Raw genomic sequence first — 15266 nt, forward strand, 5'->3', positions numbered from 1 at the left:
CAAAAATGCTAAACATTTACAAAAAAAACCCATAAACAATTCTAAAAGCACTAACTCTAATGGTGCGAGACCTATTGCATTTCCAATGCTTGTTATTAGTATTTGTTGACTGGTAGATGTTAAAGCTCCTTTTATTTCTGCCTATTTCCATTCTTGATTATGTATATGAAAATACATGCATCAAGAAAAATGTGCAACTTGGAAAACAAATGTTGCTAAACTATTGTATAACTTTATATACCATTTCTTTCAGGCATCTTTTCCTGAAACGTTTGGTACATATATATAATACCTACTGGCGGTCGCCAGTAGGTAGTAATAGTTAGGATTATTTTCAATACAAAATCTAGACATTCTATTGTGAATACCTTTGGCGCTGGTTGAGGAATCTGCCCAAAACGTGTTTTCCCCGTGTTAATTTCCATAGGGCGGTCGACCTCACTTTTAGTCCGAACGGCTGAATGGATTTCCACCAAACTTGGCAAAATTGTAGGGACTGGTAGCCCGATGTGCCTTTGCTATGTCTCAAGATATGTGCTCCAGTGAATTTTGAGTAATTTAGGTTCAAAAAAATATATATATCTTTAAGCGCTCCCCGGTACGCGCACCGGGGCGCTAACCAGCGCGTTACGCGAGTTCACGCACGGAAAGCTGATTGGCTCTCGGTGTCTGTCAACATTCCAAACAGTCCGGAGCGGCCGCCATCTTGTGTCTCGGTAGGATCGAGACACAAGAGGAGGCAAAAACAAAGGGGGAAATGACCATAAGGGGGCAGAGTAGACCCCCCCTAGGTTTGATGTGGGGGCTATAAAAGGGCCCCGCGGGGCAAAACAAAAAAAAAATTTTTTTGATTTGCGCGGGGGGAGCACCCGGTACGCGCACCGGGGATCGAACCGGGGAGCGTACTATGGGGGAAAAAGAATGACAGAGTTTTTTAAAAATGTAGCCTTTTTTTTTATAAATTGGAGGTAGTTCTGAAAAGAACTGTTTTTTTCTTCTTTTTGTTGTTTTATCTTTTTTAATGTTTTTTGAACATTTTGTACTTTTTTGGCTTTTATGAACTATTTTATATTTTTTTTAGTTATTTTTATGGGGAGAAACAAAAAACAGGGAATTGAAAATGGCTCAACTGGAGCAAAAAAAAAAAAAATCAGAAAAAAATTAGGGTTTTTTGGGGCAAATGTGGTTGTCACCAGCAAGGAGGATGAGCTTTATGCTCTGTTCACCATAGGAGATGGTCTTACCACAAAAAATACATGTAATTCTGAATTCCCCAAACCGTGGTTGTATGCAAGGGATCGTCTCCCTTGTCTCTGGTCCCGATGGAGTGGGTTGCTTTCTTTTGGAGGTGGTGGTTGAAGATTGGGGAGGGTTACTGGTCAGTTCTCTCACCTCTGCGGCAGCGTAGTTGTTCGGATGCTTGCACTGCATGTGTCTAATCATGGTATTATTACCGAATGAATATTTTTTGTTAGGGTTCCCCCTTGAAAGTTCCATGCCACAGATTAGGCAAGTCACCTTGGGCACATTGACTTTTTTCTTGCCCTCTGGGATAGAAAAAAACTCCCATACAATGTGCTGCCTTGGCTTGTATGGGGTATTGTCTTCTGGCAGCCATCTTCTCCCCTCCTCCTCCTCCTCCTCTTCTTGACCACCAATGTAATGTTGTGGTGGTGGTGGTTGTGGTTGTGGTGTAGATGCTCCAGCTGCTGCTGCTACTGTAGCCATTTGAAAGTACAAAATATTTCTGATAGATTTCCAAATAGGTCTTCCTCAGTCAAAGGACAAAGTCAGAATAAGGAAACAAGCATTGGAAATGCAATAGGTCTCGCAGCATTAGAGTTAGTGCTTTTAGAATTGTTTATGGGTTTTTTTGTAAATCTTTAGCATTTTTGTTTCCTGTAGCCAATGCTACAAAATTTAAAAAAAAAAAGCCATAAACATTTCTAAAAGCTCTAACTCAAATGCTCCGAGACCTATTGCACTGTGTGAGTGTGAGGGGTTGAGGGTGAGTGAGGGTGAGTGAGGGTGAGTGAGGGTGAGTGAGGGTGAGTGAGGGTGAGTGAGGGGTTGAGGGTGAGTGAGGGTGAGGGGTTGAGGGTGAGTGAGGGTGAGTGAGAGTGAGTGAGAGTGAGGGTGAGTGAGGGTGAGTGAGGGTGAGTGAGGGTGAGTGAGGGTGAGTGAGGGTGAGTGAGGGTGAGTGAGAGTGAGGGTGAGGGTGAGTGAGGGTGAGGGTGAGTGAGGGTGAGTGAGAGTGAGGGTGAGGGAGGGTGAGGGTGAGTGAGGGTGAGTGAGGGTGAGTGAGGGTGAGTGAGGGTGAGTGAGGGTGAGTGAGGGTGAGGGGTTGATGTTGAGGGGTTGAGGGTGAGTGTGAGTGAGGGTGAGTGAGAGTGAGGGTGAGAGTGGGTGAGGGTGAGAGTGGGTGAGGGTGAGTGAGGGTGAGTGAGGGTGAGTGAGGGTGAGTGAGGGTGAGGGTGAGTGAGGGTGAGGGTGAGTGAGGGTGAGTGGGGTGAGTGAGGGTGAGTGAGGGTGAGTGAGGGTGAGGGGTTGATGTTGAGGGGTTGAGGGTGAGTGAGGGTGAGTGAGGGTGAGTGAGGGTGAGTGAGGGTGAGGGTGAGTGAGGGTGAGTGAGGGTGAGTGAGGGTGAGTGAGAGTGAGGGTGAGGGGTTGAGGGTGAGTGAGGGTGAGGGTGAGTGAGGGGTTGAGGGTGAGGGGTTGAGGGTGAGGGGTTGAGGGTGGGTGAGGGGGAGTGAGGGGGAGTGAGGAGTGAGAGTGAGGGTGAGTGAGGGGTTGAGGGTGAGGGGTTGAGGGTGAGTGAGGGTGAGGGTGAGTGAGGGGTTGAGGGTGAGGGGTTGAAGGTGAGTGAGGGGGAGTGAGGAGTGAGAGTGAGGGTGAGTGAGGGGTTGAGGGTGAGTGAGGGTGAGGGGTTGAGGGTGAGTGAGGAGTTGAGGGTGAGGGTGAGTGAAGGGCGCCAAAGGGATTGGGGGGATGGGGCACCAACGCAGGCAGCCACAGAAGACCCGGCGTAAGGGGTAAGTGGTAGGAAAAAGGGGTCGGCAGAGTAAGGAATTGGTAAGACAAGGATATCCTGCACAAGTATATAAATAAGTCCAGACAGGCCACTCTGGATGCACACCTTCCCCCTCGCACGGCGCATGCTCATAGAGACAAGAAGCCGGACATGTAGGGGAAAGGTTTTGTGCACTCCCGGGGTGGGTACCGATCGTGAGCATTTCTTTAAGTAGGGAGGAGGGAGGAAGCATGTCATGGTCCAAGAGGGCAATTAAGGGGTCTAGCAGCAAGGAATGTCCCACGCGGCCTAGCAGATTACAAAGGCCTGGTCTCCTTAACCTGGCAGCGTGGGTGGGAGGAGCTGCAATAGGCAGGCTGATTTTGTCACGGGGAAAAGAGAAAGCACGGCGCTTGTGAATGAGCAGTGTGCTGATAAGAGTTATTAAACAAGCGCGCAAAAGGCAGGCTGATTTTGTCCCTGGGAGAAGAGAAAGTGCTGCGCTCGTAAAATGAACAACGTGCTGAGAAGTGTTATTAAAAAAGCGCGCAATAGGCAGGCTGACCAGTCAGACCCACAGAACCACCGGAGGCTTGTGCAGTGCCGTTGCAGGTCTCTCAATGGCTCTGGCGCTTACTTGGATTTAGTTAAGAGCGGTCTGCATGGTCTCTGATGGTAGAACCTGTAGGTGAAAGAAGCTTCTCTTGTCTTGGTTGTGACCCCTTGCACTGGATTGCAGTGCACCTCGAGCCCTCCTGCCTGTGGGAGACCTAGACTTAAGCTACTGCCATGTTGCTTGGAAGGTGCCTTGTTGGAGAGCACGATATCGGCAGGGAGGGCGGGCCTTGGATTAAGGTAAAAATAGAACGGCTGCTGATGGATAATTCAGGCAATGCTGGTACACAAGGGGAATGTGAACCTTAAAAATGGAAGCAGAAGCTGTTTGGATTAGCGAGAGTGCTTTTAAGTAATAATTTGACTAATCCATTCTAAGTAATGAGGTAAAAAAGTCGCTACTCGGAGGTTAAGAAAAAAGAAGCCGGAGGGAAGAGAGGGGAGGGGGGAGGAGAAATGCGACACGGCGGGAAGGGGAGGGGGCGGAGCGGGTCAAATAAACAAAAAACAAGCTGGAGGGAAGAGAGGGGAGGGGGGAGGAGAAATGCGACACGGCGGGAAGGGGAGGGGGCGGAGCGGGTAAACAAAGACGGACGTGCACGCGCTTTTAAGGTCAATGCGCATGCGCATAAGCTCAATGCGCATGCGCATTGACCTTAAAAGTCACGGGCACTGCAAGGAATCGCCACGATTCCTTGCAGTGTGGATAAAGAGTGGATAAGTCGCAATACTCTCGCCTTGCTCGATGCGCATGCGCATCGACAGGCGAGACCTAAAAAGGTGGGGTTTTTCATCATTTGGAAAAAAAAACTGCCCTGAAACAATGAAAAGTGTTATTTTCAGGTCACATGACCCGGGCTTTCATCATTTAGAAACCAAAACTCTTCTGCACCAATAAAAAGTGTTATTTTTAGGTCACATGACCCGACGCGCCCCCGGGGGCGCGCCACGGGGCGCGTCAGATGATTGCGTTGCGCGATCGTATTCGCACAAGTATTTCCGGGTGCGCTTACGCCGTGCGTATCACGCGGACGCGGATACGCCATGATGTTTTCGTTCGCGGCAATAGCGCTAACGGGTCGCTCACCGGTGCGCGACCCGGGGCGCTCCGAAAAAATGCGCTTTCCAGTGCGCACACCGGGAGCGCAACAGGGCACAAAAAAAAAAAAATGAAAAAAATATTATATAAATATACAATATAGGATTCATTATAAAAAATATTACATTTCATATGTTTGAGGCCCTATATATAGTTAGGAATTAGCATTTAAAAAACCTATGAAATTCACTGAAAAAACCATAGGTTTCATACCAGTTATAGTTAGGAATTAGCATTTAAAAAAACTCTTAAATTCACTGAAAAAACCATAGGTTTCACACCAGTTATAGTTAGCTGGAAATTTTACCGACATAAAACCATACAAATTCCAACGTTATAGTTAGTTAGACTCACTATAACAAGCGCGCCTGCAATGCACTGCTGATGACGTCATATATTACATCACTCATGACATCGTCAGTGACATCACTCATGACATTACTGATGACACCAGCCAGTGAATGTGTGTCTTTCTTTACACACAGTCTATCATAGGCTGCTGCAAAATGATGCAGTGCTTGAAATAAAAACACTTTCCTACAAAATATAGCCTTTACTCATCAGTGATCAGGCTGTACCTAATGTAAGCATGTTCTGAAGTAAACCACCCTTACAGTACCTCTAAGAAAAATGGTCACTTTGACGCATTAAGCAGGGCCATTGGAATTATGTGGCAAGAGAGGGCTAAATTATGCAACACAGTTGATTAAATTATGCAGGAAGAAAAGGTAAATTATGCAGCATAATCGGTCACATTTTGTGGTTAGCTTTATTTAATTTTTAGTCATGGTAACACGGAGGTGAAATATTATACCTCTTTAGTACCAATTTAAGACCCAAATATATCAATAAGCAAATGCAAGATGACCAATCAACCTTTATGAAGGGCCTTCTACTGCTCTGGAACACGTCCCCAGCCATGTTTTAAGTCATTTTTGATCTCTTTGAACTAGAATCACATTTTTTCTTTAAAATCTGCAGATTATGCAGCAGATGATGGGTTATTTAGCAAATGTGGTAAATCCATAGCAATGCAGAAAACACTTGTGCCTCAGTGACTAATCAATGAACAGTTGGTAAAAGGATGTAGTGTAACATCCATACTGGCCAACCTTGAAGCTGGGGAACAAGGTTCAATTCCTGACGGGAGGCACAAGCAGCTTGTGACTCTGTAATGCAACTGGTGCTCATGTAAAGTGCTCTGATACCCTCGGGTCGGGTACACACTATATAAGTGCAACAAAAAAAACCCTTGTTTCTTCTTTAACTGTTAGCACTACCACCCCACCCTTTCTTTCGAGCAGAGGAACCTCAAAGTCCGCACTACCCATTCAGTGGCAGTTGTTATTGTAAAAGGTGAGTCCAGGGGGTAGCAGGGAGGAAGTCAGCAGGTTCCCATTCAGATGCTGATCCTCTTGACACCTGGGACCTCAGAGTAATTGTCCAAGAAAAGAGTGAGATTCATAAATATAGTCAACGAGATGGCCCAGAAGAGAAAGCACTGTGTGGGAGTCTTATTTTTATGGTTAAAATGGCCAGGGACTGCTTCTTCAGAGAGATACCCCAAGTAAGAGGACAATCTAAGGGAGCCTTTTTTATATATAAAAAGGGCCATCCATTAGTGCAGCAGGTAATGCTGTCAGGTTTGTAAGTGGCCACTGCTGCTCAATTATGACCATCTTACCATGAAGTGGAGTGGGTTCCCATTTTCCTTGTTAGTATCAGAGCTCATGTTACCCTTGCTGATTTTTAACATAAAGGTGCAGAAAGAATCACTGGTGCTGCAGGTACAGTGGCAACAGGAGCCAGAGATATGAGGAGCCAGCTAAACCTTAATTATGGCTGTATACTACCCTTCCTTCTTAGCATTAGGGCCCACTATACACTTGCCAGTGTTGATTTGGGCCTCAGCGCAATAGCCCACAGGAGGGGAAAAATTATTGCAGTAGACACACCTTTGTTTGGCCTCAGAGAGATGGCAGAGAAGGGTGTGTGGCTAGATAGGAGTCCATGGGGCAGATTTATGAGGCCGTTGCGCCTCTTTGCGCCGCAATTGCGTCACTTTATTTGACGCAACTGCGGCGCAAACAATGCACCCTATTTACAACGTGACGCATCTAGGAGACGCGTCACGTTGTAAAGCACTGCGCCATAAGGAGGCGTTCCTGCGCAGGGGGAGGCGTTCCTGCGCAGGAACGCCTCCTGAAAGTGGCTGAGTGAAATCTATGAGATTTCACTCAGTCACTTTCAGGGCAATGCTGCGTCAAAACCCTGCGCCTGCTTGAAGCAGGCGTAGGTCTTGACGCAGCATTGTGCAAATGGTGTACCCCCGAGCCTTGCTGGAGCTGCGTCGCGCTTGCGACGCAACTCCAGCAATGCGCCACATTTCCGGCACAGATGCGTCACGCATCTGTGCCGTTTTTGCACCATGGTGCGCCGCATTATAAATGGGGATGCGCCAGTTAACATAAATCTGCCCCCATGTTTTTAACAACCGGCAGAGGAGACTGCCCTCTTTGCCAGGCAGTAGCTAACATTAGTGAAGCAGGTTAAGTCGCACTGGGGCGCCAGGGTCAGAAGGGCTGACTTAAACACAATTATGACTGTTTAACTTTAAAAAAGGTGCATGGGAGTTTATTTTCTAACATTAGGAACAAGGGCGCCATTGCAGATAAAATAAGACCACATGTGGGAGCTCTTTTTTTCCTGAAAGGGCCTGTTTTAAGAATACAGTGATGGTCCAGCATAGTGGCGAAGGGGTAAAACAGTCAGAGGAGATAGCCTGCTACTCAGGACTGAAGTCATCATTTGTGCAGCAAGTGTAGTTGCTTTGAGGTCCAGTAGTGCGAGGGGTTCACAACACTTCAATTATAGGGGGCAGTATTTTGGGGTCAATAACTGTTTTTGTTTGATTCATTTGCTTTTTGGAAGTTTCATAATTAGTGTGGTTCAAGAGCTATCAAAAAAGTACTCCTGAAATGATTTTATAATCCATGCCCCCTACAATTAGGCCTTTCCCACCCACTTAGCCAATCCTTGCCGTAAAGTTTTGGAGGGGGGGCTTGACATTAAAACATTATGCTATGGGGGTTCAGAGCAAAAAAGTTTGAAGACCTCTGCTCTAGACCGTCTTGTAATGCGGAAAATGTACTGCTTGAGCCACCCACCTTCAAAAAGGGAAAGATCGATGGCCCAATCCTTCTCAGGCAATGTAGTGAGAATCTGGTACTCGCTTCGTCCACTACTCCGTACCACCATTCTCCTCAAGTAACATACTCGGCTCTATTGTGAAGCGCTCTGACACCTTTGGGTAAAGTCCGCGCTATATAATAATGCATTAAATAAATAAATAAAAAAATTCGCTCATAATACTCCGAGAATAAACCCAAAAATGTCCGTATACAAAGTAAATTTTGAGAAAAAGTCACAGAGCGCGCTCAAATTTTCCAGTGACAAGCATGAGTAGCTCAACAAAGAACTACAAATCCTAGCATGCAACATAAAGCCTGGGTCTTCCGACTGACGCATTTTAGGAATTATTTAGGCGCTTTGCAGACAGGCATCAACTTCACTGCTACGTACTACGTAGTACCGAGGGCGCTCCAGCCGGTGACCCTGCTCGGGAGCGCAAAATGCACAGCGACGGCTAACATAAGTCTCAGCCAGGGCACCCACATATATACCTTGTGTCTTCACGTCCTTGTGTATGCGGGACTTTTTTTCGGTCTTCACCTTCGGCATGTTTGCTGTTTACACTTATTCCTTCACGTGTTTGAACTACACGGCTTCAGGGAATGTAGGAGGGGGACGCCTTGCACCATAGAAAGAAAGTCGCTTGTGTGACGTATTTTACGCGACATCATACTAAGGCGCATGCGTAACAGTTGCTTGCTGCTAGAACAGGGTGTTCAGTTTAAAGTGGCGTACTCGGTTTAGATTAGAAGTACAGTCCAGTGAAAGAAGGGAAGGTTGCGTCGTGAGTAAAAGGCTGTGGAGAGTAGAGTGAAGAGGAGGGAATATTTTGTTGTTGCAGATTTTATGTAGCTTTACATGAGCATTAGTTATGTTACACGAGGACACATTCATTATTTTTTTTTTGGTAGGCACGTTGAGATTAAATCCAGACATGCCAACCCTCCCGATTCAGGCGTGAGACTACCGATTTCAAGGTTAGTCTCCCGCCTCCCGATTCCTGCAAGCAAAAACCCGATTCCTCGAGGGTTTTAGCTGACAGGGTTTGGTATTGTGTAAGGTGCGAATTCTTCCAGCAATATTCAGAGTTGCGATGCAAGGGCTCTAGAAGGGGTGGAAAAGCAACAAAGCGTCATTAACAAAGCAATGGTCTTTTAAAGACGTGCGAAGTACTGGGGCGGCTGTGTGTGCGTGGGGAAGCTGTTACAGCCCGGGCTGCCACACAGGAGGGGGAGGAGGAGTGCATGCACTGCCAGCAACCTGCCAGGCCAGTGCCCAACACTTGCATCACCCTCTCTCTGCCTGCCATTGCGCTCCGTGCCTCTGAAAGTTTAAAAAAACATGTGCATTTACGTTTCAAATGTCCGATCCTGCAGCAGCCACTTCCAAAGCCCATACTTGCCGTTAACCCGATTCAATGCCCCATTCTCCCGATTTTTTTTTTTAATTCTTCCTCTTTGCTCTTCTGAAATGTTGGCATGTATGTAAATCTGATTTGCCCAGAATCACAATATGTGGAGTCGACCCGAGGCTCCAAGGTCGGCAGTCTAGCCGTGAGACCACATCCTCTCTCAATGTTGGGTGTTGGATGGTAATGAGAGAAGTTGTTAATTTTAGTGTCATGAGTGACGCTGTTGAAATTTTGCCCTGAATCACAATATGTGGAGTCGACCCGAGGCTCCAAGGTCGGCAGTCTAGCCGTGAGACCACATCCTCTCCCAATGTTGGGTGTTGGATGGTAATGAGAGAAGTTGTTAATTTTAGTGTCATGAGTGACGCTGTTGAAATATTTGTTTTTAAAGTTTCTCGTTTAAAAAGTGCCGTGAATTATGTGACATACCTGTCTTTTTTAACTCAAAAATATGGGTGAAGTCAGAATTTTTAGAGAACAATCCCATCAAGGTAAATGGAGAATTTACACTTTTTCATTGTACAATAAAGGTTTTTATATAACACACTTTAAAGACAAATGTTTCTTTTACAAAACACAGCACGCTTTTTTTGTTTACATTTGTTTATTGGGTTTTAACATTCATTCATCATGACAGTGGAACTCAGTACATTCGTGCATTGTTGTAATAAACAGTTGCAAGGCAAATCAAGTACTCGTATCTACCAGTCTACAGTTTGCTGTTTGGTGTCTATTCTGTCCGTGTCTACGTATATTATGCTGCTTCGCAGTGACAGTACTGTACAGCCCATAGTCAAAAACTGTTGAGGGTAGTTTACACGTCGTCCTCAGCTCGTCAGCGACACTGCGTCATGACCGGGTGGGGGTTTGCCGCTCTGGGCGCACATGCCTGGATCCCTGTTGTGTGAATTTCCCAGTGTTGTCAAGTTAAATCGTATCAATATACGTTCCCAATAAATCACTGGCAGGGTCTTCCGCCACTCTAACTTTCAAACTTTTCCGACTGTTGGGATAAACTATAGGGAGAGGAGGGGGGCGGGGGGAGTTTTATAACTAAGAGTTAATGGGATCGCGCATAGTCATGGTATTAGTCCTTTGGTGGAATGTGGAGGTGTGTTAGTGTACATGCTTTGAGCCTCCGTGGTATTCCCTTTGTTGTCTGTGGGGGAGTTCTCTGTGTGTCTACTATTCAGGGGTGCCTCTGGGATGGCTGTGTCCCTCACGGTATCCCTGCGTCAGGATTGGTTGGAGGGACCGGGGGGGGGGGGGTCTGAGACTATCTGTGGGAGTCTCCGGCGGGTTCATTTCTTGCGTAAATGTATGTATTAATTGTGCCCATTATGAGGAGATTGGGTGTTTGCGGGTTCCCCTCAGTTCTTCTTCCCTGAGTGTCTCTTTTTCTGCTTTCCCCCATTTTTTCATAGCCTCTATCCAGGCTGCTTCTGGGGGCCCTGTGGGGGACCTCCAGTGCATGGCTATTCCCCTTTTTTCTAGTAGGATGTCTAGGGACATAAAGCGGCATTGCACTTTTTCGGTATTCCGCCTGCGAAAGATCCCGAGAGTGCATGCCTCCCATGTGGATATATTCGTGATATTTGTTGTAGCCCTAAGTGTCCGGTGAACCCTATACCAGTAATCATGAATAGTGAGCCAGTCCCAAAACATGTGTCTGAAGTCTGCCTCAGGGGCTTGACAACATGGGCATGCAAAGTGTGTGTCAGGAAAGAACTGATGAAGACGATGTGGTCTGAGATGCGCTCTGTGGAGGATGTTGAACTGTATGTTCCGGAATCGCGCGTTCCTGGATACCTTTTTGGGGTACTCTAAGGCTATGTTCCATTCTTTGTCGTGCACCACCCTTCCTATGTCCGTTTCCCACTTTTGACGTAAGGGCTGAAGCGTTGGGAGGATCAGTTCCCGCACGGCTTTATAGAGCCAAGGGACCAGATGGCTCCCCACTCCCATGTGCAATATAGTATGGATCACTGGATGTGTTGGAGGTTCCCCTATGTTAGGGTTCCAGTACCGTTGACTGCTATCTATAAGATGTCTATGCATTAAAAATTGCCCGGGTGGGAGATCGTATTGCTCGACCATCTGAGCATATGTCTTGAGCTGCCCCTCTTCAAACAAGGGCTCTACTTCCGTAACTCCCAGGTCAGTCCATACTTGTAGGGCACCCGCTGTGTAGTACTTCTCACCTCTGGGGAAGCCCACCAGTTGCAGCAGATCGATGCCCAAGCATCAAACTGAAATATCCATACTGCTCAAAAGAACATAACCCTGATGCGTTTTTTTCCGCAGAGAGTTGGTTAACCGATTCGTCGGTGCCCGATCTTGTCCAAACATTACCGCATGGATACCAAATAGCCAGAACAGACCGTATCTCAGGAAAGGGAGGAGGATTAGCAATAGTGTTTAAAGATAGTTACACCTGTCGATGTAACTCCACTTCTGTTCTTGACTGTGAAAGCGTGTCGTTCAATTTGGAATTTTCACCAAATGTAAATTTTTCTGGCATCCTGGCCTACCGCCCCCCCGGCACGGCCAGACAGTTTTTAGACTTTGCGCCCTCAGTAATCGCAGACCTGGCTATTACATCAGCCAACTTCACGCTGTTGGGAGATCTAAACATGCACTTTGAAGATTCTGCTGATCACGCCGCCCAAGAACTGATTGCCGACCTGTCTGCACTACAGCTGGTCCAACTCATCTCTTCACACACACATGTGAAAGGACATCTACTAGACCCAGTATTTAGCAACTGTCTAGGTCTAGTGACAGAACCTCCTATCGCTCTTCCGTAGACAGATCATCAACTTATCCAGCTAAACTGGCGCATCCCTAAACCGCCTGCTCTTTCGACAGGTTTGCGGGAGGCTCGAGATTGGCCGAAACTGTCAACTGATGAGTGGGCTCGTGAACTCCAAGCCACAATCCCTCTAATAACTACAGACCCTATAGAAGCAAATGACACCTTTAACAGCTGGATTACTCAGTCACTGGACACTATTCTTCCAATAGTAAAATCTCGCACCAAAAGGTCTAGGACGTCAGCCCCTTGGTACACTACAGAGCTTAGGGAGATTAAACGTAAGTGTAAAAGGCTGGAGATGAAATGACGTCTGGGATATACAGACCCCGACAAAATAGCATATAGAAACTCCATTAGGAACTATAAACTAGAGATCAAAAAAGCTCAATCCCAGCACTACACACAAAAGATCAACGATGCCAGGTCCAACTCGAGGGAAATATATAGAATAGTAAAAAAATCTTACTGCACTTCCCCAGCCTCCAATAAATAGTGAGGACTTACAAACTCGCTGTAACGAGCTGGCAGATTACTTTTTTAATAAAATAGATCGTATCTACTCTGCTTTCCCAACTATTCACTCACAGAGTCAGGCTGCTATTGCTGGCCTTCCCAACTATGGGGTAGCAGAAAATAAATCTCCAACATTGGAGAATTTCCCATTGTTGCAGCAAGACTCATTAGCTAGCCTAATGACTCAGGTAAAATCGGGCTCCCCCAGCGATTCGGCCCCTCCTAGATTTTTAAGGACCGTTGATCAGACCATTTTACCGGTCATGCTAAAGGTACTCAATGCCTCTATTTCCAATAATATAGTTCCCCCTAAGTGGAAAGAAGCCAGGGTCAAAGCACTTGCTAAGAAACCGAATATGAGCGTTACCAATCTTAATAATTATCGCCCAATCTCCTTGCTCCCCTGGGCCAGCAAGCTACTGGAAAAATACATCAATGGCCTTTTGACCAAATTCCTAGAGGAAAATAATCTCCTTGATCCCTCGCAGACCGGCTTCCGCCCCAAGCATGGGACGGAGTCGGCTCTATAGGCGGTCCTGGAGGAAACTAGGGGCATCTTGGATCGGGGAGGATCGGTGGCAGTCATCCTCCTCGATCTCAGTGCCGCTTTTGACACTGTAAATCACACCATCTTGTTGCAGCGCCTCGGGGAAATTGGGATTCAGGGAGGAGCGTTGGAGTGGATCCGCTCATTCCTATCCAGTAGGCAATTTCAGGTCTTTGAGGGAGCAACCATCTCTACAAGCAAGCCCTTGGACTGTGGAGTTCCGCAGGGCTCCTCATTAAGGCCGACGTTGTTTAACGTCTATATGAGACCGCTGGCTGGGGTCGTCCGTCCGTATGGTATTAAGATCGTTACCTACGTGGACGATACCCAGCTGGTAGTCTCCCTCACGCGGGCTGGAGACCCTGTAGGTACAGTGGACCTGGCCGGATGTCTGAGCGAGGTTAGTCGATGGATGACCCTGTCTTGTCTCAAACTTAATGGGGACAAGACAGAGGTCATGATGCTGGGACATCTAGCACCATCCACGATCAATCAGATCTGGCCAGCCTGCTTGTGTACCCCCCCAGTCCCCAGGGATGCCATCAAGAGCCTGGGAGTCTGGTTGGACAAGTCCCTGACGTTTAACCATCAGGCCGTTGTACTATCTGCCACCTGTTTTGGCCTCATCAGAGTATTGAAGAAGATTCTTCCATTACTACCGTTTGAGGCTAGACAAATCCTGGTCCAGGGACTGATACTTGCCAGGCTGGACTTTGGAAACGCGCTCTACCTTGGGACCCCTGACTCCACACTTAAAAAGTTGCAGGTAATTCAGAACTGTGCGGCCCGAACCCTGCTCCAGCTTCCCCGCAGGACCTCTATGAAGGCCGGACTGAAAATATTACATTGGCTCCTGGTGAAAGACAGGATCAGCTTCAAATCCCTTTGTGTTGCTCATCAATCTTTTTGGGAAACTGGGCCACTGATTAGTCGCCCTTTAATCACCCCCTATCTCCCCAGCAGACAACTTCCATCCACCAATGCCTTATTGGCGGTTGTGCCAAAGGTCAAAAGATCTAGATCAGGAGGTCGCTCCTTCTCTTTGAACGCGGCCAAATTGTGGAACAGTCTACCTTTTCACCTCAGGTCCAACCCGGACCTCACCTCTTTTAGGAAAAATTAAAAAACTTTCCTGTTTAACAAATAGTTGCTCCTCCTGTACTCAGCCCCATGGGCAACACCTGTTAGTTTTCAGCGCTGGGACGCCTCCGGGCAGCTATTCTGCGCTTTATAAAACAGACCCCCCAGGATATAGCGGCATGGATTGGCAAATTTAGCGGCACAAAAATGAAAATTTTGTGGCACAAAAATGGAAATTTAGCGGCATTTTATTTTGGGTTTTTTGCAACACCAAACACAGATATCTTACTGTTTGAGTTATTTGACAACATGGAGCTATGTACATTTAGTTTATTTACAATTCAACCCATTTGTTTTAGGTAAAAGGCATGTTAATCTTGGCCATGTACGTTCAGTTCTTCAGAGCACTCCAAGTCTAGACCAGTATTGTGTTGCTGGTTATAATGTAAAAACAATAATGCCCGGATCGATTGCTTGAAAGGGACCGTCGTCTGGAAGAGAGAATAATTTTGTATATGCTGTTGCTCCTTTCAGCATCTGCAGAGCTTGTTACACAGTCTTTGTACACAGCTGCAAGTTGGGAAAGAGCTGGAATGCGGTCAGCCAGCCCACGCCAAAAGAGGTCGGTGTCAATAAGTCCAGAGACAGACGCCTGCACTGCTTCTGGCCCTACATTTTCAAAGTACAGGCGAAGCTCCTGATCGGGAACTTCGCTGAAACCAGGGATGGCTGAATAGGCAGTCTTGTCATTAGGCAGGATGCAGAGCCGCGCAGGGTTAAAAATGCGCACTTGTTTTAAGAATTGTATGCCTCCCCATGTATTTGGCCACCTTTTCTAATGAATGTTCAAAAGCTTCATTAAGCTGGGCTGTTATTTTTTTTTTCTGTGCCAGACTTAATTTTGCCCCTGCAGTGGTCTGTAGAAATGGCTCTAGTGACTCCACAGTGAGGACTGAATTGTTGGTTAGGTTCATGTGGAGGTCC

General features: G+C 46.8%; 1 protein-coding gene across 1 annotated transcript in view; it reads right to left on the reverse strand.

Moving 5' to 3' along the window:
* DIMT1 (DIM1 rRNA methyltransferase and ribosome maturation factor) overlaps positions 1 to 8568 on the reverse strand; it is a 177820-nt gene extending 169252 nt beyond the window's left edge. The window contains exon 1 of the mRNA XM_086960681.1: positions 8408 to 8568. Within this exon, the coding sequence (XP_086816807.1) occupies positions 8408 to 8465 (58 nt within the window). The 5' untranslated portion in view covers positions 8466 to 8568. The remainder of the gene's footprint in view (positions 1 to 8407) is intronic.
* Positions 8569 to 15266: the final 6698 nt, after the last annotated feature.

Source organism: Lissotriton vulgaris, chromosome 3_1 (assembly GCF_964263255.1).
Source record: "Lissotriton vulgaris chromosome 3_1, aLisVul1.2, whole genome shotgun sequence".
Taxonomy (NCBI): domain Eukaryota; kingdom Metazoa; phylum Chordata; class Amphibia; order Caudata; family Salamandridae; genus Lissotriton; species Lissotriton vulgaris.